At 38.6% G+C, this 26,765-nt stretch overlaps 1 protein-coding gene across 4 annotated transcripts in view; it reads right to left on the bottom strand.

Annotated features, from left to right (window-relative positions):
• The window catches only part of LOC128242712 (E3 ubiquitin-protein ligase TRIP12-like), a 45,899-nt gene that overhangs the window by 17,811 nt on the left and 1,323 nt on the right, over window positions 1-26,765 (bottom strand). For 3 of the 4 annotated variants that reach the window (XR_008262678.1, XM_052959969.1, XM_052959970.1), the window contains exons 2-26: window positions 24,593-24,704; window positions 23,901-24,018; window positions 21,064-22,154; window positions 19,188-19,444; window positions 18,251-18,325; window positions 17,910-18,008; window positions 17,322-17,407; window positions 16,497-16,694; window positions 16,134-16,226; window positions 14,917-15,078; window positions 11,148-11,270; window positions 10,378-10,489; window positions 9,845-9,959; window positions 8,529-8,685; window positions 7,824-7,983; window positions 7,181-7,308; window positions 6,791-6,897; window positions 5,507-5,625; window positions 4,525-4,645; window positions 4,082-4,216; window positions 3,492-3,747; window positions 3,127-3,202; window positions 1,783-1,892; window positions 799-984; window positions 139-342 (exon numbers count right to left, since the gene is read on the bottom strand). Coding sequence is in view for 3 of the 4 variants with exons in the window: in XM_052959969.1 (XP_052815929.1) it covers window positions 139-342; window positions 799-984; window positions 1,783-1,892; window positions 3,127-3,202; window positions 3,492-3,747; window positions 4,082-4,216; window positions 4,525-4,645; window positions 5,507-5,625; window positions 6,791-6,897; window positions 7,181-7,308; window positions 7,824-7,983; window positions 8,529-8,685; window positions 9,845-9,959; window positions 10,378-10,489; window positions 11,148-11,270; window positions 14,917-15,078; window positions 16,134-16,226; window positions 16,497-16,694; window positions 17,322-17,407; window positions 17,910-18,008; window positions 18,251-18,325; window positions 19,188-19,444; window positions 21,064-22,154; window positions 23,901-24,018; window positions 24,593-24,666 (4,362 nt within the window). In the remaining variant the exon portion in view is untranslated. The remainder of the gene's footprint in view (window positions 1-138; window positions 343-798; window positions 985-1,782; window positions 1,893-3,126; window positions 3,203-3,491; window positions 3,748-4,081; window positions 4,217-4,524; window positions 4,646-5,506; window positions 5,626-6,790; window positions 6,898-7,180; window positions 7,309-7,823; window positions 7,984-8,528; window positions 8,686-9,844; window positions 9,960-10,377; window positions 10,490-11,147; window positions 11,271-14,916; window positions 15,079-16,133; window positions 16,227-16,496; window positions 16,695-17,321; window positions 17,408-17,909; window positions 18,009-18,250; window positions 18,326-19,187; window positions 19,445-21,063; window positions 22,155-23,900; window positions 24,019-24,592; window positions 24,705-26,765) is intronic. The other variant, XM_052959972.1, reaches the window with a different exon arrangement.

Consider the following 26,765-nt stretch of genomic DNA (forward strand, 5'->3'; position numbering starts at 1 on the left):
TGGGCTCATTTCAATCATGGCTAAGGTGAAACTGTAATATGAGACACATTTAAACTCTTACATGTTAGTTAGATGATTTCATTGCACAAATAATACAACCATCAAAAGTTGCAAACGAACAAAAGTAACACGGCATACCTTCAACTGATGAGTGTTGAAAAACTTGAGGGCGTTGGAGCCCCGGCCCGAGGTGGCTGACCCCCCAGGGAGGTCATGGACCTTGACCTGGAACTGCTCCAGCTGGTGGAGACACGCCATCAGCTTCTGTACCAATGGCAGCATGCTGCATGGCTCCCCAAAATCTGGGGCCTTCACTTCCTTCATGTACACAATGTCTGGGGACTGTAAGAGGAGATTAAATAGTGAGATACGGGCCAACTGTACCAAAAGGCAGCATGCTGCATGGCTCCCCGAAGTCTGGGGCCTTCATTCCTTCATGTACACAATGTCTGGGTACTGACAAAGGAATCAAATACCAATTGATATAGTGATTTAGAGAAGAATTATGATTAAATCAGTGAAGTATACAATCCAACAGGAAAAAGTGCTGCATGGCAACGCAATCTGAAATACCTGCAGATCATGTGCAAAATTGTTATATCTTTAGTATATATATCTTAAGTATTTGTTGAGAAAGTCTATTCCAGGTAGGTCTTACAATTAAAGCCAAGTCACGTGTAAAGCTATGCTCCAAATATTAAACTATAATTCTCACAACTGTAGAAAATCTATCACCATATAGAAAACGGAGATTTTCATTTCAGGTTTGTTAAAATTAAACTTCATGTAACGTTTTACCGGGCAGTTAAGGAAGACATGTAGGAAGCGTCTAATGCGGACGTCTCGCGGGACCGCCCCCTCCATGGTGGTCAGATAGAGGAGGAGTTTGTTGACGAGCCCACTGTGGATCACCTCGAACGGGGACACATCACTGTCGCGCATTATCACAGATATCTCCGTCAACGATTCCAGACCACAGTCATCCTAATGTAGGTAAAAGGTGGTTATAATTAGATATATATAACTAGTAATACACTATATTATGTATTGACACATTCATTCAAAACAAATCATAAGTATACATAAATGAAATATAACATACATATATGTTTTACTGCTTGTGTACACATGGGAATATAGTGCATAATGTATTTGAAATAAACTATATTAACTGTTGAATCATCCAGTAAAACATTTAACCACAGGGGGAAGGCAATTATTTAAATATCTAAATAGTATATATATGGGGGGGGGCTAAGGGTGCATCTGCTGGTTTACATGAGGACAGAAAGATGCAACTAAAAAAGGACAGGCTGCAGCACCCTACTTTTTAGCTCTAAGTAACACAGCCGACATACGTCTATCTTTATAGTGTGACTGTCAGTGGTAGACGGGGCAAGTGCCGAAACCAGGTTTGGCTTCAAAGACAGAAAACAAAGCCAGATTCACAATCCTGAAATTTAAGCTGGTGGTCTGGGTGCCAAAGGTTGCCATTGGGATTAGAGGGCATTGCCCAAATGGGGAATAAAGGAATGGGATGTGGCCATCTGAGTTAGAGTTATTTAACTCCTTTTTTAGGATACTTTCAGGCCTATTTTGAGGCAAATTATGAGGTCAGGAAAATCCTAATTTTTTGCATGTTGCTACAAATAGAAGGACCTCCTTCATACTTTGTCTACAATGCCAACACATATTTAGAGGTGCCTGACACACAGCTCAGACCTGGCAGCATTGATCTTGTCTTTGAGAAAGTTTTTAGGGCTGAATGGGAACCAGGCTTACCTCTAATGTGAGACTGTCAGTGGCTGCACACAGCCTGTTGAGGGTAGACAGGGCTGAAGTGGAACCAGGCTTCGTTTCCTCACTAAAGTACTGCTCCAGGAACCGAATGGCTGCAATAAAAGACATATATAAGGCTTATAAGCAACAGGTTTTAAATTCTATTTATACATCTGCAACAGAACACTGTATAGCCAGTATATGAGCAATTTATTCGGTACATGGAACAAGTTTTTTTGAACGTGGCAGATCTGTGATCTAGTGGTAACACACTTGACTATCAATCCAGGGGTCGCAAGTTCAATTCCCCTTCGCATCACTAAAAAATACTAATCGTCTTCCGGGAGGGATGTTAAAATGGGGGTTCCGTGTGACAGTGCTATACACTGGTGCACGTTAAAGAACCAGGGTAGCTCTAACCAGGGTTACATTCTGTCTGTGCACTATGCTGCAAAAACCTTAAAAGACTAACAATCTTAATGGAGCACTCACCGAATGGGCAAGGCCCGAGTGCGAGTATAAATAAGCTTACACACCCAGTTTTTCTGAACAGTATTCATAATTGTTTTTAATTTATGCGTCCAAGTGGAATACCATTAAAGCATACGCCAACGATCTATTTTATCAGGAATTGTACTAGGCGTTATTTGGTAGCTAGGAGAGATGTTTTACAGTGCAGGATTATTGTAACTGTTCTGTCCTGGGAATGAAATTCCCCCTGGGATGCTTGATTCAACACATCTATACAATATTGATCATATCAAATTCAATAAACAAAACTTATAATTACTTATAATTAAAGTGACACTTGTAATCAAAATCAATTTAAAATTTAAAATCGATACATTCACATCTATAACAAACATAAATTTTGAGTGATAAACCTTTAACTACGAACTAAATAATGCATTTATGGAAAATATTAATTACTGATAACAAGATTGTTACTGTATATCTAATAGCTGAAAACGCACAAATATTAAATGACCGGTGGGTCCTAAAAGTTTTACAGTCATCAACATCATCTCATAAGGTAGAAATACTGTTTTCTGCAACATCTTTTCAAATTAAACACGGTATCCTTCATAAGAACTATTGATTTTGAAAGTTATTCATCCTTTTCGGTATATTAAAAGAATGGTATTAATTGTTGTACATCTTATTCTGTAATATTACGTAAAAAAAACGTAAAATATCATTGGATAACCCTGGTCCTCAATATCATTCTGTTACTTCATGAAAATGGAAACAAAGTTATCAACCAGTTGCACTGATGTGAATTATTTAAGCATTTTATATCACATAGTTTTCATATTTACAATTAAAGCATATATGAAGCCTCCGTACCTTGCTGTTTGATCCAGATCTTGATCTTGTCCTTATTGTTCGGGCCAGCAGGTGGCGCCTGCTTCACAACCGAATACTAGAACACACAAGGTTAGGTGTGTTCCATATATTTACACACAAACAAAATCTCTCAGTATCTCTGATGTATTGAATTCAGTAAGAATACATTTAACCATTTCAAAAACTCTAACACATGGCAAACAACAAGTTATGTCATATCTTTTAAACATAACTGGGCATAGCTGATGAGATGCGACAAGAAAATATTAAAACATCTAACATGCAATACATTTTCATTAAATTGTCAAGCCCTGGTAATTCCCTTAACCTAGCAAACTTGAATTGTTTTCCTGTACATCTCTCACCTTGGACAGTAGTGGTCGATCTGTAGATGATGATGATGACGACCCACCCAGCTTACCCCAGCTGCGCGGGTTGAGACTGGGCAAGAAAGACATTTTGGACGATGACCCACTACTTCCCTTCTCCTTAGAGTTGAGACGTCCCCTACTACGATTGCTTGACGACTTCACACTCGTCTCCGGACTTTCCTCATTCTTACTTCCTTTACGCGCTGGTCGCTTAGGGGGCTTCTTTCGTTTTAATACATCACTAAGTCTCCTGCAAAAGGGAATGAGAAATTTACAAACTGCTATCAAGATTTTTCATCTCTGGCAAACAAGCGTTTTGGACAGTTTAAAATGTGAATTTTAAATTTCATTTTTTCTTTCTCTATAAGCTGAACATTGAGCAATTAAACATATAAATGCTTTTTAAACACAATTCTGCAAATCCACTAAGTGTGCTAGTCCATGCAGTGTGCAACAATAAAATATACAATGATGTCATAATGACCATTGCAAAAATCCAATTCAATTTATCTCTATGGAAAATAATACAGCAATGTCAATACATTTCTATGTATGAGGTCAAGAACACCCCTGTATTTACTCACATCTGTGTAGCACCATGATCCCTGTCGTCAAGGGCTTGTTGTGAGGCGTGGTTGCCGCCAGAGTCACTCACACTGTGGGTGGAGTCACTCTCTCGCTGGTCTGTCTCAGCAGACCCTGCACTGCATGTTGTATCACTGGGGGAAAGATAGGAACAATTATAGAATTTTGTTAAAATCTCAATGATTTTGTACCTTAAACAGCTTAGTGACCTTGGATTTTTAGCAGTTTATCGCAAACTGTTTCTTTTTTTATTTAGTACTTTTATATAGCCTGCACAGAGCTGAAAGCTCTTGAAAAGCTCAATAAATTTATTTAAGCATATGGCCCCTAGATACAAGATCCAAGAATCTTTATTTAAAGTCAGGTATATGCTAACAAGAAACATTAGCTCATTGAGCCGTTTTTCGAAATATCCCTTTTCAAGTAAACATCCGGAGTTTACCTTGAAGTAACACTGAGCAGGGAGCCAGCCCCTACAGGTGAGGGCTGGGGTTGAGGGGGCTTCACAGGGGTCACGGCCTGGGGATCCATCTCACTTAGTTTCTTCATTTGATGCATCACACCTGCACAGATAACAATGGGGGTTTACACTGAGATCTGAGATGTATTGTGATGTTGCACAGATAACAATGGGGGTTTACACTGAGATCTGAGATGTATTGTGATGTGTATCAGAAGAAAGCACCTGTGGATATGGAGTTCATACCGTGCTTCAAAGGCACGTTCAGTATATTTAAATCAATGAAATATTGTATCTTAGATTTATACCACTATTCTCATTAAATTATATTTGTAAAGTGAACATGCTTTATATCCTTTACATTGTGAAACTTATTTATCCCTTATAAGATCCATCCTACGTGCTATTACCTTATGTCTTATAATTGGATTTGTTTTAATGTATTTATTTGTCACAAGAAACTATGCAGTTTACGTGAATAAAAATCTGTTCTGTTCTTAAATGATCAACAGACTTACTTCAACAATTAAAGATATTTGCTAAAGTGGTTGGACTAAATTTCAGTGCCAACATGTATAAACAATTTAAAATAGATACAATATCCCTAGAAGTCTGAAGATTACATCCTATCACAATTCTGTACACAGCTCATCCAAAAGACTTTACTTATAATTAAGTGACACTCGTAATAATCTAAAATCAATACATTCACATCTATAACAAACATAAATTTTGAGTGATACAACTTTAACTACTTACTAAATAATGCATTTATGGAAAATATTAATTACTGATAACAAGATTGTAACTGTATATTAAATAGCTTAAAACAAACCATTGATTTCTAAAGTTATTCATCCTTTTCGGTAAATTACAAAAAATGGTATTAATTGTTGTACATCTTATTCTGGAGTATAAAGAGTGCATCTTTAAATATTGTAGCCCAGCCACAAAAAGCCCCTACCTTCCCGATGGAAGAAGACATTGAATATGTTTGGCAGTTTTTGCATGAGAACTTCCGCCATCTGTATTCCCCCGACCACGACCTTCAGATCCTGGGACGCCATCATTGCAGCTATGTGACTGAAAAATAAGATGTAAGGATGGTAACATACTGAAAATCTTAATCCTGAAATTATAGTATGATTATGAAGATTCGGACTTAAAGCTGGGTTAGACTCCTGTGTGATTTTTTTCTAAGCCATTTATGTCCATATCAAGGTACTTCTAACAATTTTTAATGTGAATGTCAAACCAAAAAAAAACTAAATAAAATTCAGTAGTCTGAAATTGAAAGCTGTCGATCCTAATTTCAGAATCAGTCTTAATCTTTATAATCTCTGTATGATGAATCAATCTTAGTCCACACTTATTCATGCCTGGTATCAGGCATATATGTAGCTATTGTTTCTCAACAAATCAGAACTCACAGAATCAAGCCATTTTAGCTTGACCAGTCAAATAAAATCTAAAACCTGCTAGGCTTTCATTTGCAAACATAACCTACATGTATAACCAACAGTTTTTAAGAGCAAAGAAAGAAAGAAAGAAAGAAAGCCTTCATAGGGGAATAAGCATGAATCGACCAGCCGACAGTTACAACAGTAGAAGTATTACAGATGCAACTGAATTTTTATTCTAATTGATATTTTTTTAAATGGCTTTTCATTTATATATATTTCAATTTGAAAGTATGTACTTGTATTTTTAATAGCAAGAGTATAGAAAAGTAAAGGAAATTAAATTTATGAGAAGGAAATGGGAAAAATCTTTTTTTAGATCCTTCTGTTACCTTTTTTGGAACAATTCTCAAAAAATGGTCAATATAGAACTATTGAGTGTGATATAGGTCATGTGAATGTGTGTTAAAGTGTCACTCTTATTCAAAATCAGTATATACACATGTATAACAAACATCAAGTTTGAGTGATAAACCTTTAACTACTTACTAAATAATGAATTTAAGGGAAATATTAATCACTGATAACAAGATTGTAACCGTATATTTAATAGCAGAAAGCTTAAAAATATTAAATGATTGGTGAATGCTAAAAGATTTACTGTGATCTATTATAGTTACATAAGGTAAAAATACCATGTTTTATGCGCATTTCTTTCAAATTAAGCTCAGTATCCTTCATAAGAACCATTGTTTTCGACATTTATTCATCCTTTTTGGAATATTAGAACAATATTATTAATAGTGGTAAATCTTATATGGGAGTAAGAGTGCATCTTTAACGCTGACCTAGAGACAGGTTGAGATTTGAGTACGTCTTGGAGGAGATCGTTACTGCTGAAGAAGATCATCCGCAGCAGGGTTTGTAGACACTTGTGGCGCACCGTCGGCCCAGCCTGTAACACAAGATACATGGAAATTGTTAAGCATTTTCTTTGGAACAATTGTTTTTTTCAGTGGAGTTATAGGCACTGTTAAACATTTTATACATGTATATATTGTCTCTGACAACATGTTTTATTTGGAAGTTTTGAAACGAAACAAAGTGAACGTGACAATATTGACAATGCCCAGGCTATTCCAATCAGACCACAAACAACCTACCTAAAGAGATGCAAAGTACCTTACATTTCAAAAGAAGGCAAACAAACTAACAAATAATTAGTATATAATACATACCGAGGAGCTGTACACCTCATAGAGTACAGCAAACAGTGTTTTAATGAAGGCAGAGGCAAGTTCCGAGTCCTCTCGTAAAACCTCGGCCCGAGAGTCACAGCGCTCCAGGTCTGTCTCGGATGCTGAACCTAAAAACACACACACATATATTTGTATGATACTTGGTGGTTAAAAGATGACTTCGGTTAAACTTGGACAGAAATATACAACACAGCGGTACACAAAATTAAAACTAGAGATTGCTTCTGTGAAAAAGTGCTTGTCCCCTCATTGTGTGGTTCTAGCTGAGAAATAATCTATGATGGACATGAGCCCAAGTATTTTTAGTTATTGAGCTGAAACTGTTTTTTCAACTTTGACCTACTAATCTCAAAATCTATAGGGGTCATCTATAGTAATGACCAACCTGCATACAAAGTATGAAGTTCCTGGGTCAAAGCATTCTATATATATTGAGCAGAAACACAGTGTGACATACAGGGCAAAAACAATAAGTCTCACTATGAATGGGGGACACATAATTACAATTGTTTTTACTTTAGGCAAACCATATGATATCATTCAAGATTGTTCAGGTTGATGCCCCAATATGATTCCCCCCCCCCATTTTCCCCCCACCCACCAACAATCCAACTACTCCTACCTCCACCCTGTGCTGTGTTGGCTGCCTGGTTGGTTTTACGTTGAACTGCCCGGGCTGTTCCGGTGTCTTCGTTGATTTGTTGCATTGTGTTGAAGTCTAGTGTGTATGCCCGGCCAAACGTGGACAGGCTCACTTCATCCTCGCCTGACTGGTGAGCAGCCTATCACAAGGAAGACTAGAGGTTTTAAACAAAATATCTTTTGCCTTTTGGTTAATTTAAAAAAAAATTGGTAAAAGATTATTTGAATTTATACAACCTACATTTATTGTTTGGGGTGAAAAAAAATCTATATTGCATGGCATAAGGATCTTATTCACAAAATACCAGGAATACTTACCCCAATCAGTGCATACCAATTTGATTCAATTTTTAAAATGCTCATGATAGGCGCACAATAAATAATATACATTTGCATGTCTACAAGTCTAAAACATTGAACTCTAAAAAATAAGGTAAATACTTTTATGAACTCTAGAAAATAAGGTAAATACTTCTTATTCATTCTGAAGGCAGAAAATTATCATCCGTTGATGCTTTACATATCTATCAATTTGGCATGGTCTTACAGACAACATACTATGCCAGAACATGTGTCCACATACCTCTATGATCTTACTGTCGATGGGTGAGAAGTTACAGCAGACATTATATACCTTTATGATCTTACTGTCGATGGGGGAGAAGTTACACCAGACATTACATACCTCTATAATCTTACTGTCGATGGGGGAGTAGTTATGCCAGAGGTTTCGGTCATCCTTCCACTGCCAGCACACAGCGTCCACGCTTGTCAGGGAGCCCTTGCGCATCAGGGCGTCAATAGAGAATATACCGTCTCCTGGCAACACTGGCAGTAACTCCCTGTTCAATTTAAGAAGACAGTTTCGTGGCTCTCTGACTAACCACATAAATGCATCGCAACAACAATATACATCAAAGAATTGAACATAATCAATTCTCGATATATTTCTATTGTCCCTGTTATCCAAATTAGTTTTTTGGATGAACAAGCCCGAATTATACTTCTGCTTGGAATTACATTTTTGAACAAGCCCTGTTGTATAAAACCCAGAATTTGAGCAAGATGGAAAGCATTTTACAAGTCCAGGGCTTACGGGCTTGTGCTAATTTCGAACAATGTTGTCCACAAGTGTCTGGTATCATTTGATATCGGGTGTGTGAACTGTTAACTTTGGGCGTGTTAACTCTGCAGTACTACTTTCACTGGTCTGTGAAACGTCTCAAACATTTCCATTAAATGCCACTATTAAAATGCTGCTGCTTTCATGACTAGTCTGAAGTGAGGCCCTGTTAATTTCTATCCAATACACATTTAATTCAGGGAATCACCTAGTATAGACATAGCTACGTTATAAGATATATATCCTTACTGTTAAATTTCAACATTCATTGACTGATGTATGCGAATAGATGCAATTGTTAATTATAGACATCTTCCTGTTTTAAGCATATATTATGCAAATGTATTTGAATTTAAATTAAACTATCTGCACTGATTCAGATCTCATTCATTTATTTTCATCATATTATTATTTCAATAACCCACACTTACTGAACAACTAGTGGTCGAAATTAACACAAGCCTGCAAATTCAGAATTTTGTATAGCAGGGCTTGATCAAAAATCTGATGCTAAACAATAGTAAAACAATTTGGGCTTGTTCATCCAAAAGTCTAATTTCACTGACTGAACAGCACTTATTGAACATCTGCATTCAATATGAACCTGCCCAAATGGCCAAAGAGTGATTCCAATGCAAAATTGGGAAAAAAGGGTAACTCAAAATTGGGAAAAAAGGGTAACTCAAAATTGGGAAAAAAGGGAAATTAGGCAGTACAAAATAGGAGAATTCCTATCAAGTTATAAATAAAAAAAATCAATTTTGGCATAGATCAGATAAAAGGCAACAATTTTATTTTTAAATTGTTGTGGCCAAAATGAGAAACCAAATGAAAACTGGAAAATTGGCATCCCTGACAATGAGACCGACTGAACATACCCAATGAGACAGACGATCTCGTACAGCTCCTGTGGAGTGCGGGACACCAGCTCTATTTGTTTGGATGCCTCCTCTGAAGTGCCCACCAGCAAGTAACACAGGGTGTCTGCTACCTCTGTACAGACATGGAACAGCATGTTATTAATGGCAAAATTTGTCAATTTATTTTATAATGTTTACTGTGATTAAACAGCAAAACATCATAACTGAGTTAGAGGAAGCCAATGGTCACATTGATTCAATGACAAGGTCCATTGTCCATGTAGTTAGTTCCCACAAAATAATGCAACAATCAAGCACAGCAATAGAAGATGCTGATTGATGATGGACCTTTTACTTTTAATTAACTCTATTTATAACTGTTTAAAGATTTCTTGTTAACTGTTCTGGTACAAAAACTATTAAGATGCAAAAATCCAGTGAATGCTGTCTCTGTCTGAGCAGTATAATAGTATAATATTAATATTATATTATTATGTTTAACATTGAATTATTGTACAGAAATCATACACAAGAAAACTGTGACCACTTACTCTGCCTGAGCAGGACAACGGCGAGATCAGGGCAGTTGCCACACATGATGGCCAACATCCGGATCACCATGACGAACGTGCCGGTACTGATCACCGGGGGGCTCACCACCAACTGTAACACAACCATAACAGATAACATAGGTTATTATAAAAAACACACATCAACAACCAAACAATAAAATTCATTCAATAGTTTACAGAGTACTTAACATCAGCAGTATGTAAGGTGACTATTAAATCAATTGCTAGATTTTCATCCCCTACCAACCCCCTTTTTTCTGCTGCTCCTTAAATTTTATTAACCTTAAATAAAAATGTTGAACTGGGGTCTGTATCTGCGTATCAGTCATGTACTGTCCAGGAACACAGCGTTTATTCATACCAGGTTGTGGATGTCAACACTTACAAGTAAAAAGAAGAATTGTTAGGATGGTGTTTTTGGTTCTTATAGAAACTCATGTTTATAGTCCCTTATGCAATAAGAAAGAGCATGATCACATATTCAACAGTGAAAAATTCATCAAATAAAAAAAAATAAGAAATTTAATCCTCCGCCCTCATTTAAACAAAAATTTGTATGAAAATCTACCAATGAATTTGTATTGGCCCAAATATTTGTTGATAAAATACATAAATGCACCATAACCCTTCATCCTCCTGCCCCACCCTCCAACCAACTAGTGTGGCCACGGGTCAATTATCACCCCTACCTTCCAACTAAGCAGTATGGTCACTCACCACCGATACCCGTGTGGTCATGGTTCACTCACCAGTTGTTGAATGTATGTGAGGAGGCCTTGTACAGCTATCTCCTTCAGCACACGCCGGTCATTCTGGAAGTTGTCTACCAGCCGGGCAAAACACAGACACACACTCTCCACTGAACGCTTGTCCTGAAAGGAAAGATACAGAGTTTTTACTAAAAATAAAAGCATGGACCACCATTGCACCACAAGAACAAGTATATATCAAGTGCATTCTTTCTTTGTTCTAGGACTTTTGTACAAAGTCATCCATGACTGAATATATGGAGGCAAACAAAAGCATTTGTTTCAACAATGGTTGTCATCAGAGTCGCTAAATTTTTGAAACTCAATCGGTCCTGGCCTGTCAAACACACTGGATCTCAGCATGGTTAGTGCGTTTGTTATGTAGTGGAACTCCTTATTTACCTGGTGTTAGAGCCTGAAGCACACCATGGGAACTGAGTCTCGTATGTAGTGGAACTCCTTGTTTACCTGGTGTTAGAGCCTGAAGCACAGCATGGGAACTGAGTCTCGTATGTAGTGGAACTCCTTGTTTACCTGGTGTTAGAGCCTGAAGCACACCATGGGAACTGAGTCTCGTATGTAGTGGAACTCCTTATTTACCTGCTGTTAGAGCCTGAAGCACACCATGGGAACTGAGTCTCTTATGTACTGGAACTCCTTGTTTACCTGGTGTGATAGCCTGGAGCTCAGCATGGGTACTGAGTCTCTTATGTACTGGAACTCCTTGTTTACCTGGTGTGATAGCCTGAAGCACACCATGGGAACTGAGTCTCTTATGTACTGGAACTCCTTGTTTACCTGGTGTGATAGCCTGGAGCTCAGCATGGGAACTGAGTCTCTTATGTACTGGAACTCCTTGTTTACCTGGTGTGATAGCCTGAAGCACACCATGGGAACTGAGTCTCTTATGTACTGGAACTCCTTGTTTACCTGGTGTGATAGCCTGAAGCACACCATGGGAACTGAGTCTCTTATGTACTGGAACTCCTTGTTTACCTGGTGTGATAGCCTGGAGCTCAGCATGGGAACTGAGTCTCGTATGTAGTGGAACTCCTTGTTTACCTGGTGTGATAGCCTGGAGCTCAGCATGGGAACTGAGTCTCTTATGTACTGGAACTCCTTGTTTACCTGGTGTGATAGCCTGAAGCACACCATGGGAACTGAGTCTCTTATGTACTGGAACTCCTTGTTTACCTGGTGTGATAGCCTGAAGCACACCATGGGAACTGAGTCTCGTATGTAGTGGAACTCCTTGTTTACCTGGTGCGATAGCCTGGAGCTCAGCATGGGAATTGAGTCTTGTATGTAGTGGAACTCCTTGTTTACCTGGTGTGATAGCCTGGAGCTCAGCATGGGAACTGAGTCTCGTATGTAGTGGAACTCCTTGTTTACCTGGTGTGATAGCCTGGAGCTCAGCATGGGAACTGAGTCTCGTATGTAGTGGAACTCCTTGTTTACCTGGTGTGATAGCCTGGAGCTCAGCATGGGAATTGAGTCTCGTATGTACTGGAACTCATTGTTTACCTGGTGTGATAGCCTGGAGCTCAGCATGGGAGTTGAGTCTCGTATGTAGTGGAACTCCTTGTTTACCTGGTGCGATAGCCTGGAGCTCAGCATGGGAACTGAGTCTCGTATGTAGTGGAACTCCATGTTTACCTGGTGTGATAGCCTGGAGCTCAGCATTGGAACTGAGTCTCGTATGTAGTGGAACTCCTTGTTTACCTGGTGTGATAGCCTGGAGCTCAGCATGGGAACTGAGTCTCGTATGTAGTGGAACTCCTTGTTTACCTGGTGTGATAGCCTGGAGCTCAGCATGGGTACTGAGTCTCGTATGTAGTGGAACTCCTTGTTTACCTGGTGTTAGAGCCTGAAGCACATCATGGGTAATGAGTCTCTTATGTACTGGAACTCCTTGTTTACCTGGTGTGATAGCCTGGAGCTCAGCATGGGTACTGAGTCTCGTATGTAGTGGAACTCCTTGTTTACCTGGTGTGATAGCCTGGAGCTCAGCATGGGAACTGAGTCTCGTATGTAGTGGAACTCCTTGTTTACCTGGTGTGATAGCCTGGAGCTCAGCATGGGTACTGAGTCTCGTATGTAGTGGAACTCATTGTTTACCTGGTGTGATAGCCTGGAGCTCAGCATGGGTACTGAGTCTCGTATGTAGTGGAACTCATTGTTTACCTGGTGTGATAGCCTGGAGCTCAGCATGGGAACTGAGTCTCGTATGTAGTGGAACTCCTTGTTTACCTGGTGTGATAGCCTGGAGCTCAGCATGGGTACTGAGTCTCGTATGTAGTGGAACTCCTTGTTTACCTGGTGTGATAGCCTGGAGCTCAGCATGGGTACTGAGTCTCGTATGTAGTGGAACTCCTTGTTTACCTGGTGTGATAGCCTGGAGCTCAGCATGGGTACTGAGTCTCGTATGTAGTGGAACTCCTTGTTTACCTGGTGTGATAGCCTGGAGCACATCATAGGTACTGAGTCTCGTATGTAGTGGAACTCCTTGTATACCTGCTGTGAAAGCCTGGAGCTCAGCATGGGTACTGAGTCTCGTATGTAGTGGAACTCCTTGTTTACCTGGTGTGATAGCCTGGAGCTCATCATAGGTACTGAGTCTTGTATGTAGTGGAACTCCTTGTTTACCTGGTGCGATAGCCTGGAGCTCAGCATGGGTACTGAGTCTCGTATGTAGTGGAACTCCTTGTTTACCTGGTGCGATAGCCTGGAGCTCAGCATGGGTACTGAGTCTTGTATGTAGTGGAACTCATTGTATACCTGCTGTGAAAGCCTGGAGCTCAGCATGGGTACTGAGTCTCGTATGTAGTGGAACTCCTTGTTTACCTGGTGTGATAGCCTGGAGCTCAGCATGGGTACTGAGTCTCGTATGTAGTGGAACTCATTGTTTACCTGGTGCGATAGCCTGGAGCTCAGCATGGGTACTGAGTCTCGTATGTAGTGGAACTCTTTGTTTACCTGGTGTGATAGTCTGGAGCTCAGCATGGGAACTGAGTCTCGTATGTAGTGGAACTCCTTGTTTACCTGGTGTGATAGCCTGGAGCTCAGCATGGGAACTGAGTCTCGTATGTAGTGGAACTCCTTGTTTACCTGGTGTGATAGCCTGGAGCTCAGCATGGGTACTGAGTCTCGTATGTAGTGGAACTCCTTGTTTACCTGGTGTGATAGCCTGGAGCTCAGCATGGGTAATGAGTCTCGTATGTAGTGGAACTCCTTGTATACCTGCTGTGAAAGCCTGGAGCTCAGCATGGGTAATGAGTCTCGTATGTAGTGGAACTCCTTGTTTACCTGGTGTGATAGCCTGGAGCTCAGCATGGGAATTGAGTCTCGTATGTAGTGGAACTCCTTGTTTACCTGGTGTGATAGCCTGGAGCTCAGCATGGGTAATGAGTCTCGTATGTAGTGGAACTCCTTGTATACCTGCTGTGAAAGCCTGGAGCTCAGCATGGGTACTGAGTCTCGTATTTAGTGGAAACTCCATGTTTACCTGGTGTGATAGCCTGGACCAAAGCATAGGTACTGAGTATGTTATGTAGTGGAACTCAATGTTTACCTGGTGTGATAGCCTGGAGCTCAGCATAGGTACTGAGTCTCTTATGTAGTGGAACTCCTTGTTTACCTGGTGTGATAGCCTGGAGCTCAGCATGGGTACTGAGTCTCGTATGTAGTGGAACTCCTTGTTTACCTGGTGTGATAGCCTGGAGCTCAGCATGGGAACTGAGTCTCGTATGTAGTCAAACTTCTTGTTTACCTGGTGTGATAGCCTGGAGCTCAGCATAGGTACTGAGTCTCTTATGTAGTGGAACTCCTCACTGGTCATGTTGAGTACACAGTTGGCTGTGATAGCGAGGGCGCAGCGCTGGGCGTTGATGCTGAAGAAGTCCAGGTACATCAGGCATGCTGCTATACCGCCCTGGAATTTACAATGACATACTAGGTGTCCTGGTTTTACTTTCTTTTAAAGTTAACAACATTGTTATGTCATCATCGTAACTTTTAAATCTTAATTTAAGATATTTCTTGAATGATCATCTAGACAACTGTTTCAGCTATACTGGTTTTGGACAATCAGACCTGTATACACTGGATTTTATGAAGTTTTGAAAGGCTCATTTTATGGGATTTTCTTTAATCAATCAGGAAGTGAATTCAAAACCTAGCAAAATAATGGCATTGCAAATTTTAACCAGCAAAATAAGCAAACAAAACCTAAAAATGAATGAACAAGCCGTAATTTCTCAGAACAACTAGACACCATATGATTCCATTGCAAGAAAAAAGGTAATTGCCAAAAACTAAAAGTGATATCGTTGTTAACAACACATTGAATCTTACTAATGTATCACATGGCTTACGACACATGTATCTTTTGCAGTTTTTGTGTCTTTTTCAATTTTAATTACTGGGTCTGTCTACCATGTAAATCCCAGTAAACTTAAAAATAGCATTGATTTATGTATCCTGTACTTATCATGTGACTTTAACATGCTAAATATACACACTATAAACTAGGAAACCAATATAAGCTATTTATAAATGGTTAAACGCAGCTGAGACAGCGACAAATATTCTAGGCTTGTTTTGAGGAAAAACAGTAAATGCCAATTTGGGACTATCTGGTGTCTAGTCCCTTTATGACTGTATAAAAGGGTTAAGCTAAGATAGCTATTTTTGTTTTGGTATAATGTGAGCAATATTCTCTTGTTGGAGGGTTCTGAGATATTAAGCAGACCACACAAAGAAAAGCAAAACTACCACACTATAATGACCCTATATACAAACTGAGATATTCAGAAAAACAGTTTTAGTTTGCTGGTAAATACTTCATTGAAAGCAAACATCACAGGAATGGTACCTAACCGGCATTTGTTATTACCCAGACCTTATTTTTTAAAAAACATGAACTTCATAAACCTCAAGGCCTTAATGTGTCTAACTATACAAATACAAGAAGACAACATGACTTACTGCCTGTAGAATGGACTTGCTGTGTTTGCGGGAGAGTGACTCAAGGGCCGTCAGCGCCTGCTCTGCCACATCCATACACTGTATCACTTGCAGCTATAAATGAGAAGGAAAATAGCGGTAATCAAATAATCTCATCTTGCATAACATATTAAATAGCCTTAAAATGTGCTTAAAAAATGTCAGTTAATTCTCAAAAACAAACCACTGATATTTGATGAAGTATTAGACGTAAAATATCAAAATCTCTTTTTTTCTCAGAGTTAAGCAAAAATTAGAATCTAAAATATGGAATGAAAAAAAGTACTTTTTTATTGAATTCCAATAGAAATTAAAGAGGATCAACAGATATTAAGCCCTCCAAACCTTTTCCAGAAACACAGGCACGGCATCCACCACAACTGCTGACGATCTCGGCAATGCCTCCATCATATATGTGAGGGCTCGGCAGGCATGGTTCATCATGTCAAAGTTGTGCTCCATCTGCAGCAAGGAGATGAGGGCAGGGACGACCTGCTTCACCGGGAAACCTGCCAGAGTGTCCTCGTTACCCATGACCAACATCTAGGGAGAGGGAAGAGATGATACATTACTAGAGGGTTTAAGAATGGTTTATTATTGGTTTATGGAAACCATTAGATTTTGTCACAAAAATGAGCTAGAGTAAATCTGCAATCGTTTGAGTAGGCAATCGTTTGTGAACAGGCGATTTGTAGAAGCTTAGTTGCGACCATAATTCCTTCTATATTCATATAAAATATACTGACAGTGGATCAAACCTAAATAAGTCTAGGACTCAAACACCATTGCCCGTCCCAAATACGCAAATCATGCGCAAAACCTTATGACCTCCAGGTCATTTCTCACAGGGAGGCAAATGCTGCATGGTGTTTGACATAGAGCGGTACATATACACTACCGGAAAATGACATCCGATTCGTAAACAAATGGTTATTTGACAATATCATTGATAAAGCCACGATTTTCTGTTAAACAAAATAAATTAATCTTACTTTTAAGCCGTGTTTGATAATTGATCAAGATTAAATCTTCATTATATTTTTTCATCTGGCCGTGAAAACTTTTAACGATGTCTGCTAAGGAAACCCATAATTAATGTGCTGAATTTTGGTTCAGACTTTTCACAGGATCTCTTAACTTGTTGACATTGCAAGAGCTACAGTACTATACCTGGCACATCTCTATGACGGAGGAGAGCTGCTGGTCCTCGTTGCCTGTGGCCTGGATACCCTGCAGAAGCTGTTGGGCCTTGTTCACTGTAAAACATAGAACATAAAATTATCACAATGTACATTAAAGCAGATTTGTTGAAGACACATAAACGCCAGACAGCTCAATTACTTCTCCAACCCATTTTCCGCCAATCTATAACCCTAAATACCAGTCTAAAATCGATATCACGAAATCATAGAAAAACAAAACAAACATAAAACCAAAAAAGGACCCCACAGCTTGAAAATGTATCTTCATGCAACATAGCTCGCTAATATTGGATTTTCCAAATACAAGAGCGTCTAGTTCCAAATTACTAGCTTATTCTGTTGTTCTTGTATCTGACATGTTTTTTTTACTGAAAAATCATCACTAACTTTTAAAACAAACCATTCTGTGCCCAAAGACATACAACAAGGTTATAAGACCTACAGGCTTTGCAAGACTTACATACATAGTGCTTACGAATGTGAATAATTCTACAGCCATTTTTAGGAATGGTTTTATCTTTGACATTTAGCAGTCCCAGGACAGATGTGTACATACTTGAGCTGTTGCTGCCCATGGTTCTATGGAGAAGCTGGTGCATTCTGGGTCCTAGAGCCCCAAACAGCTGGGAGGGCAGACCTCGTGCCTCCAGTAACGCTGAAATATCGGAGAAACATTTTTAAAGTGGTTAACAGGGGAATATGGAGCCCAGGGCCCTGAACAGCTGGGAAGGCAGACCTCGAAATTCAGGCCTTGATATTCATGATGTCAACTTTTTATTACAGTGTTCAATTCTTGATAGTAATGCTGACATTTTCTTCCGAACATTGTTTGATGAGATTCAGGTGATTTAGAAATGTTATTCAAAAAGACAGTTGAATCTCAGACTGTGTACATACCCTGCAGCCTGCCCACATCGGCTTCCTCTGTCTCACTCTCAGACATCATCGCTGTCGCCCCACCCGCTCCACTACCTGTAAATACATGGGCTTAAAGGTTACACAAGGTACACACAAATAATTCCAAATAATCTGACCATCTTGATGCCAGAATACGGCCCAAATCTAAGTCTTAACTATTTTTTCACAAATATGGAAGTAAAATTCCTAATTTATCCATTGAAAAAGTATGTCATCAAAACTAGATCAAAACAGTTTATGTATTCTTAAAGAATCAAACCAAATGAATTTGTTTACCTTTTCTCTCTATGTTATAAAGGATGCAAATTCATTTCTTGGCAAAATTGGAATTCCCAATTATATTCAAAATTACTCATTTTTTCCGCAATTAGAAACCCTGACCTTGTTCCCAACATTGTTGAAAAAAAACACACTGGTATCATACAGCAAAGTATATATAATTTTATGTGTATGCTAATCCTTCTCAGGGATGTGATTGACCTGGCAGATGGAGGGCTGAAACCATTTCGGCCATGGATTCTTGCGGCACTTTCAGGGTCAAAAGCACACTGCCGTAGAAGAAAAACTGGCTTTTTAGAAGCTCTTTTGAGGGTTCTTCTGACTTTAAATTTGAAGCAAAATGGGATATTAACTCTAGCAACCAAAAGCCCCTGTCCCTGGGGCCATTAGATCCGCAGAATTCCGCAAACAAATCACACCCCTGCTTCTTAAAATATTTGGCAACATGCATTCACTTTATTCATTTTATTATCATAAATTTCTTTTATAACATTAAACAATATATTGACATCTAAAACAATTGTTTTTTTTAAGAAACACCTCCAAAGAAAATTTTGTCTTGAATGACTATTGTAACCAATCAGTTAAGTTTCCCTGCAGACATATATCATATATCAAATACTCCTTGAGTACTCACCAACACCTGTAGACTGTGTGTTCTCCTCCTGGGAGGTTTTAGAGGTGCCGCCCCCGGTGCTGGTCGGCACCGAGTTTTCACCGTCAGACATGAGTGTCGACTGTGGTAAGGCCAGTCCCCCGCTAAAGTTGCTACAACTGGGGTCCAGCAACACTGCACTGCCAACAACACCTGGTGCTGCTGCTGTTGTTGCTGTGTTGGACCGTGAACTTCCCCCGCTGCTGTGGCGTTTGGATGCTGTCGAGGATTGCCGACCACTGAAACATCAAATGTGACCATCTTAACTTGCTATTATCATTAGTTAAATATGAACAAACATGTTGTTAACAGGCATAATATTGAGAAGATCAAAGCGAGGTGTGAATATGAAATGTTACAAAGCATTAGCTAAAAAAATACAATGAAAAGAGAACATGTTTTACTTGAAACAAATATCTCATCTGTCGTTTATAATTATGCCAATTTCGTATAAGGGCTATTCCATTCAAACATATAACCCCAGTCATTGAAATTAGACATTCGGATGAACAAGCCCGAATTATTATACTATTGCATGGAATCATATTTTTGAACAAGCCCTACTATATAAAATTCAGAATTTGAGCAAGCCCGTAAGACATTTTACCAGTGCAGGGCTTGCGGGCTTGTGCTAATTTCGACCACTGTAACCCCCGGGGCGAAGGCACTTTTATAATATACCACCCCCCTACAGCAGCAAATTTACCCTTGTGGGGTTCAAATTAGACAATTAGAAAAAAGAAACCCACCAATATACTATCTAAATAATTGCCTCCCCCCCCCCCCTGGATTATATGCTTTACTCGAATAGCCCTAAGAATATTCTATCACCCGTCTGCTTCTAAGTTTTGAGTCTTATTCTACCTACAAACTCCACAGTAATCAGATGGTACTAAGCAGTATTAAGCAAGCCAGTGTTTTTCCACATAAATCAGAATTTGTTACCCAGCATTACTAAGCACTGTCTCCAAGCCAATATTTCTTTTTATTTTCTATAAACTATTAAGATATATCTGGCTGTTTATTTGCTTGCTTGGTTTGGTATAAATTATATGGTTATTGGTATCACAGTTCTGCACGTTGATCCGGGAGGTCGTAATCAACTTAAATGAATTCTAATGCATTCGAATTTGCTAATTGAAGTCAAAGTATGCCCAAATCCATGTCAGACTCTGACAGAGTGACAATCTTTCCAATTCCAAGTGCAATACTAACAACCCATTTAAAGCTGCACTCTCACAGATATAACATCTTTACAACTTTTTTATTTTTTGTCTTGGAGAGAGCAAATTTTTGCGTAAATATCTGCAAACCAATGATGTAAGATTGCTGATAAAAAAAAACAGGTCATAGTTTCCATATTTCCGTTCGAAAATAAATGTGTTATGGCTTAAATCGTTACTAACGGTTAAAGAAAAATGCATAAAACATCAATTTTTGAACTTAAATATAAAAATCTGCAATCTAAATTTTTGTCAACAGTCTTATTTAACTGGTTTCCATGGGTTTTCTCAAAATTTAGCTCGTTCCAAGACAAAAAATAAAAAAAGATGTTAAAACTTTCAATCTGTGAGAGTGCAGCTTTAATACCCGTAGACATTAATACCTGTAGACATCACTAATAAGAATCGTTTAGAAAACTCATTATTTCAGGTAACATTAAATTTCAATTTAATACATATTATTTTCCAGTTGCACACTATTTCATTTTTAAATGTCATTTCAACTTCATGCAATGGAACTCATAGCTATGACATGACACCAGCAGAGAGGAATATGACTGAACTACATTAGGTGGGATACAGACAAACATATTTCGCCATACACAAATGCTTGTATACAAATAAGTTTTTCCAACCTGCTACTTGCACAGGAGCCCGTTTTCCTGGCCCTGTGTTTCCGCCGTAAGCTCTTGGGCTCGGGCGGGACTGAACTGTTTGTTTTCCTCTCAGAGGGACCTTCACCAAGATCGCTCTTCTTGCGCTTCTCCTTGCGTCGCTTTTTCTCTTTTAACTTCTTTTCTCCACTTAACGAGTCTTTGACTCTAGGGTAACTTGTACCTGGTACTGTCACTAAAAATGAAGCCGGGAGGCTTTCAACTTGAATATCTTGGTTTGTGTTATTGTCAATCTTTCTCTCAGATATAAAGTTTACATCAACCAGCTTGTCAAGTTTGTGAAGCTTGGTGGCTGGTTCAAATGTGTCTGAATATGGTGATGCAACTGTTGCCTTTGTTCGTTTTCGTGAGATCCGATATGTTCCTACCTCAGCCCGTGACTGGGCTTGCGTGCTGGCCCGAAGGCAGTGCTTGATTGACGCTTTGGAAGTCTCTGACAGATTACTTTGTGATTGGGTAGCTGATGTTGAATCAGTCACTGTCCAAGAACTTGTTGACCGTGGCCTGCGCTTGCCGGACTTTTTCTCTTTGCGACACTTCTCACAGTTTGCTATGAGGCTGTCACTGCTAGCGTGTGACACAACACTAGATCCACTACTCTTTCTAGACTTCACTGACAGCACTGACGATCTAGAAGAGCAGTTTGTAGCTGCTATGCTGCTTGAGTCAGCTGCCTTAACTAAGTCTTGACCAGATGACTTTGAACCACTTTTTCTCCTTGTCTTACCTGCAACACTGTGATTAATAACTGAACAGGATGAACTAGAGATATCACTTATACTCTCATGTAGCACAGAATTCAAAACTTTTGATCTCTCGTCAAATGACGAACTTGTACAGATCCCACTTTGGGATAGGGCCAGAGATTTTTGGAGAACACTGCTCTCGCTTTTAGACCGTCTTCTATCAGCAGCTGTTTCTGATACCGTGGTGAGTGCTGATTTGGACTTGGTGCCGCTTGCTGATCGCCCCCTCTTCTTTACAACAACAGCCTTGCCCTCGGCTGGGTTCGAGTTTCTGTTCTGGTTTGTGTTACTTCCAACAGCCCTCTTCTGAAACCAAATATTTCCCGATAAATAAGATCAGGATTTTTTTTTAAAATTGATGAAGCAATAAGAAATATATAGCATTCCCTGAATTGGATGTGATGGTCGTCAGGAACTCCCATCATGGACAACTGAATTTGGTGCTAATTTTAGGTAAAAGGGGGCATCTTGGATATATTAAGCCAATGTTTTTATCACTAAACTTCACAATGACCATGACCTACTGACCCAAAAATTGTTAGTGACCATGACCAAAATGTATACTAAGTTAGAGGACTCCACAGCACAAGTCATTAACTTGTTATTAATAGAAATAAGTGTGATGATGATACCGGAAAAGTGATTCCTATATATTCATAGATGTGTCTCTGATTCTTTATATGTACCATATGTTACAGACGATTCCTTATATGTAACATATGTAACAGACAATGTACAATAATGTAATAAATCTTGCAATTTTAAATGATCTCCTTAACATTTTGTCAGTCATCAAAAATAAGATTATCTTGAACATTTCCTAATATTGTGGAAGAATAATAACTACAAACCTTTGTATAGACATATATACAGCCCTCTACAAAGTTTCAGGCCTTTTATGGTGACACATACAACAAACCTCTGTATACAGACATGTATAAATCTCTCTATGACAGTCATCTCTATATAGACACAAGCCTCTCTAAACAGACATATACAAGCCCCTCTATACAGTTATATACAAGCCCCTCTATACAGTTATATACAAGCCCTTATACAGTGTGTGTATACCACGTGATAAATTGCGTCATAAATGCTAGGTCGGAAGGCAACATTTTGCTTCGAATTAAGACTTCACACAAAGATTACGTCACTATTTCTTCACCATTTTAAACAAAACAAAGCGCAGTCTACGCCGCTTACGGAGCCCCGCCTTCAGTCTTTTACCTGAGTTTGATTAAGAGATTAGTTTCTTTAAACACTTCGACAAACCTTTTTACAATACGGCCGTCAGACGGAGAACTGTCAAAACATGATTTTGGAAACAGGTTTATCGAAGTGTTTGATGAAACTAATCACCTGATCAAACTCCGGTAATAAAGCCAAGGTGGGGCTCTTTAAGCGGCATTATAAGACTGCCCTTTGTTTCATTTAAAATGGTGCAATAAAACAAAAGTTATCTTTGCTCTAAGTCTTCATTTTAAGCAAAATTTTGCCTTCCGACATAGCATATATGACGTAATTTATCAGGTGGTATACACACACTGTATATGACAGTCATCTCTATATAGACACAAGCCTCTCTAAACAGGCATATACAAGCCTCTGTATACAGTTATATACAAGCCTCTCTAAAGAGACACACACAAGCCCCTCTATATAGACAGATCAATGCCCCTCTAAACAGGCATATACAAGCCCCTCTATACAGTTATATTCAAGCCTCTCTTAAGAGACATACACAAGCCCCTCTATATAGACAGATCAATGCCCCTCTAAACAGGCATATACAAGCCTCTCTATACAGTTATATAAAAACCTCTCTAGAAAAGCATATGCAAGCCTCTATATATACATATATACAAGGCTCTATATATGCAAACTACTCTCTATATATAGACACATAAATGCCTCTCTATGTAGACAAATACAAGGCCCTCTAAACCAACACACACAAGCCTCTCTATATACAAGCCTCTCTATAAAGGCATATACACTGGTATATACATAGAGAGAAGCAAACCCAATAAACCCAAATACAGTAAAAAATACCTTAGAGGACGGAGATTCTGACTGGAACTTGGCTTTCTTAGGGACCAAATCTTTCTCCTCGGACTGTCTGTCACGACTTCTTGTTCTCTTTGCTATACCTGGACTTGTGATTACTTCTCTGAAAAACATGAAACCACATATGTGTTAACTTGTGTTGTACTTCCCCAACAATATCCGAATACGGCCCCATGTTTGTTTGTACTTGTAATGTTGTAATACCCTCCACCATACGTAAATTTGGCCAACAGTACAGGGCTTCCATTATGAATTTGAAACTGAAAGTATGAACTTCCTTACAATTTATATTGAAAGTGTTTCACTAAAATGTGTAAGTTGATGTCTCTCTAACACAGCAATTAATCTAGTTCCATCATTTTTCAAATACAGTATTATGTTAAAAATTAAGAATAAATCAACTAGTACTACATCTTTCCAACTTCACATTATATTAAAATAATGCATGCTACTTCAAGACTAATTGAATGTTACCATAAAAGTAACATTGACACCAGGTTTTGATGTTTTGAACTTCCAAGCATTCAACTTTGAAAGTTTTCTAAAAAAAGATGGAAGTTTTTGTACTTCCTAGGCATCAATTTTGGAAGTTTAAGCCCATTTTAGGGAGAAATATACTTCCAAACTTCCTTTAATGGAAGCCCTGCATAGTATACATTGTACTTCTCCCCACGTACCTGTGTTTGGCCCCGTATTTCCTTGTTTGTGTTGTACTCCCCCCACCACTGAGGCAATCAGCTTGATCGGCCATAGGCACCTCCCACCAACTGGCTCATGCCAGGAGCGGAGCTGAAACGAAAAGCATTATTTAGAACTTTATGGCATTCTTTCATTCTGAGTACTCCTGATTTTCACCAAATTATATCACTATTTCAGCAAACTTCATCAACAATGTTATGGAAAAAACCTGTGGCTTTTGCCTTTGAATTTTATGCTAGGAGTCCTGAGACCTATACGGTTGATACATGTACATTTTGGGCTCAATAGTAACTTTATGAAGTTCATTCTCAATAAAGGTTAATTTTGGGGGTCACAGTATTGTGCTGCTGGTGAATTGAAATAGGAATCCCAGGCCAAGAAATGCATGAACATTAATAAACAACTTTAAGAGCATCTAAGATTAGAAGAAAATTCCTGCATTGTGCATGCTTTCTGTAACCAAGTTAAAAAACCCAGACTAGCTCATATTTCAACCAGATATTGCGAGACTTTTAACAGCCAAAAAACTCATTTTTTACACTTCCTTGTTTTTTGTTTAACAAATCTGACAAAACATTTAACAGCCTCACTCAAAATAAACCAGCCTTGGCTGGTGGGTCAGAAGGGCTTTATGAACACTGTTATAATAGGGAAATTATCATGGCTTGACCAGTAATAAATGTTCTTCACTGAAACAAGAGCAATACAAACTGAAGTCATGGTTTGAGACTGATTGACAAGACAATCATGTACGTTTATAGATTTAAAACAGTAACAACTATCCCAGACTTCACATCTTCGGCACCCCAGGGTATCATAACCTATATGCATGGGTGAAAGTTTGAATTTTTCAAAATACTGAAAATAGGGTGTTTACATAGGGAAATGCCATTTTCACAATACATTATAAAGGATAAATATTTTCCAAAATACTGAATTCAGTATCAATACTGAAAACTTTCACCCATGTATATGATACCCTGGGCAAATCAGCTATAAAAGGTGAAATCCAGACGCTTGATTGGTGGCATGAGACACACCTCATGCGGTGCAGAAATGGCCGAAAAGTTATGGATGAAATCTTGGTTCGAAATTATCCAATGAAATCACGGCTTACAAATCGTTTTAGGGAGGATATTGTTAAATATGCCAATGGCTATTTCATTGGTCCAAAAATGCTTATGAATATTCAAGATTTAAGACGTTTCCCTAGCCAATTGGCCCAGGGTATCATATAGGTTATGATACATTGGGGTGCCAAGGATGAGACTTCATGACTATCACAATACAGGTATCTCTTTATTTCTAAATTGAGACGAGCAAAAATTGGTGATTTGTAAAAATAAATAAAAAAGCTTTGTCATGCATCCCTGTAATTGCCAAATAAACACTGATCAAGTATAATTCCTAATGTAGGGATCACTGCCAATTACCACAGACTCCAGCTTGGGTAGAAGTCACTGCCAAGTGCAGTAAATAGTGAACGGTACGTTTAAAAAAACAAACAAAAAACGCTGGCAACTTTTTAGGGGAAGGCTTTAAGCAGTCAAGCCTTGAAGGCTTCCCTGTAACAGGCTGTAATGATTTGAGCTGAAAGGAGCTGAAAGTGCATTTTGAAAATCTAAGTTGTTCTTGGGAGAAATGATTACTTCTGTAAAATGAGTATTTCATGTGAAATAAAAAATCTGAGTCCGCGCCCACGCAGATGGGCAACATTTCATGGTATTTTAACATAATTATAACTGGGTAGTTCAATCTGATGGTTCAATATCTAGTACATGATCAAGCACAGGACATTGGGCAAGCCGTTGGTTTTGCAAGTCAGCTTCCAGTTCTATATTTTTCATAGACAAATTAATCAATATATATTTCTTTAATTTGAAGTTTATTAATAATATTTTTGATGAAAATTGATCTGCATACACCAGATTTTTAACCTCTCAAGCAACAAAAAAATGTAGAAATAATCCATATCTTTAGGACTTATGGTGTTTTGTGAACTTTACAATTCTTTATAGTTATAAACACTTTTATAATAGTAAACAGCTAAACTAATAAAAATAATTCAAGAGCCCTTCTACAACACATGTCATGTGGAAATCTTTGTAAAACAGGCGACTGCTTAAAAAGCTCACACTTACAAAAATAAAA

This window comes from Mya arenaria, chromosome 8, assembly GCF_026914265.1.
Source record: "Mya arenaria isolate MELC-2E11 chromosome 8, ASM2691426v1".
Taxonomy (NCBI): Eukaryota; Metazoa; Mollusca; class Bivalvia; order Myida; family Myidae; genus Mya; species Mya arenaria.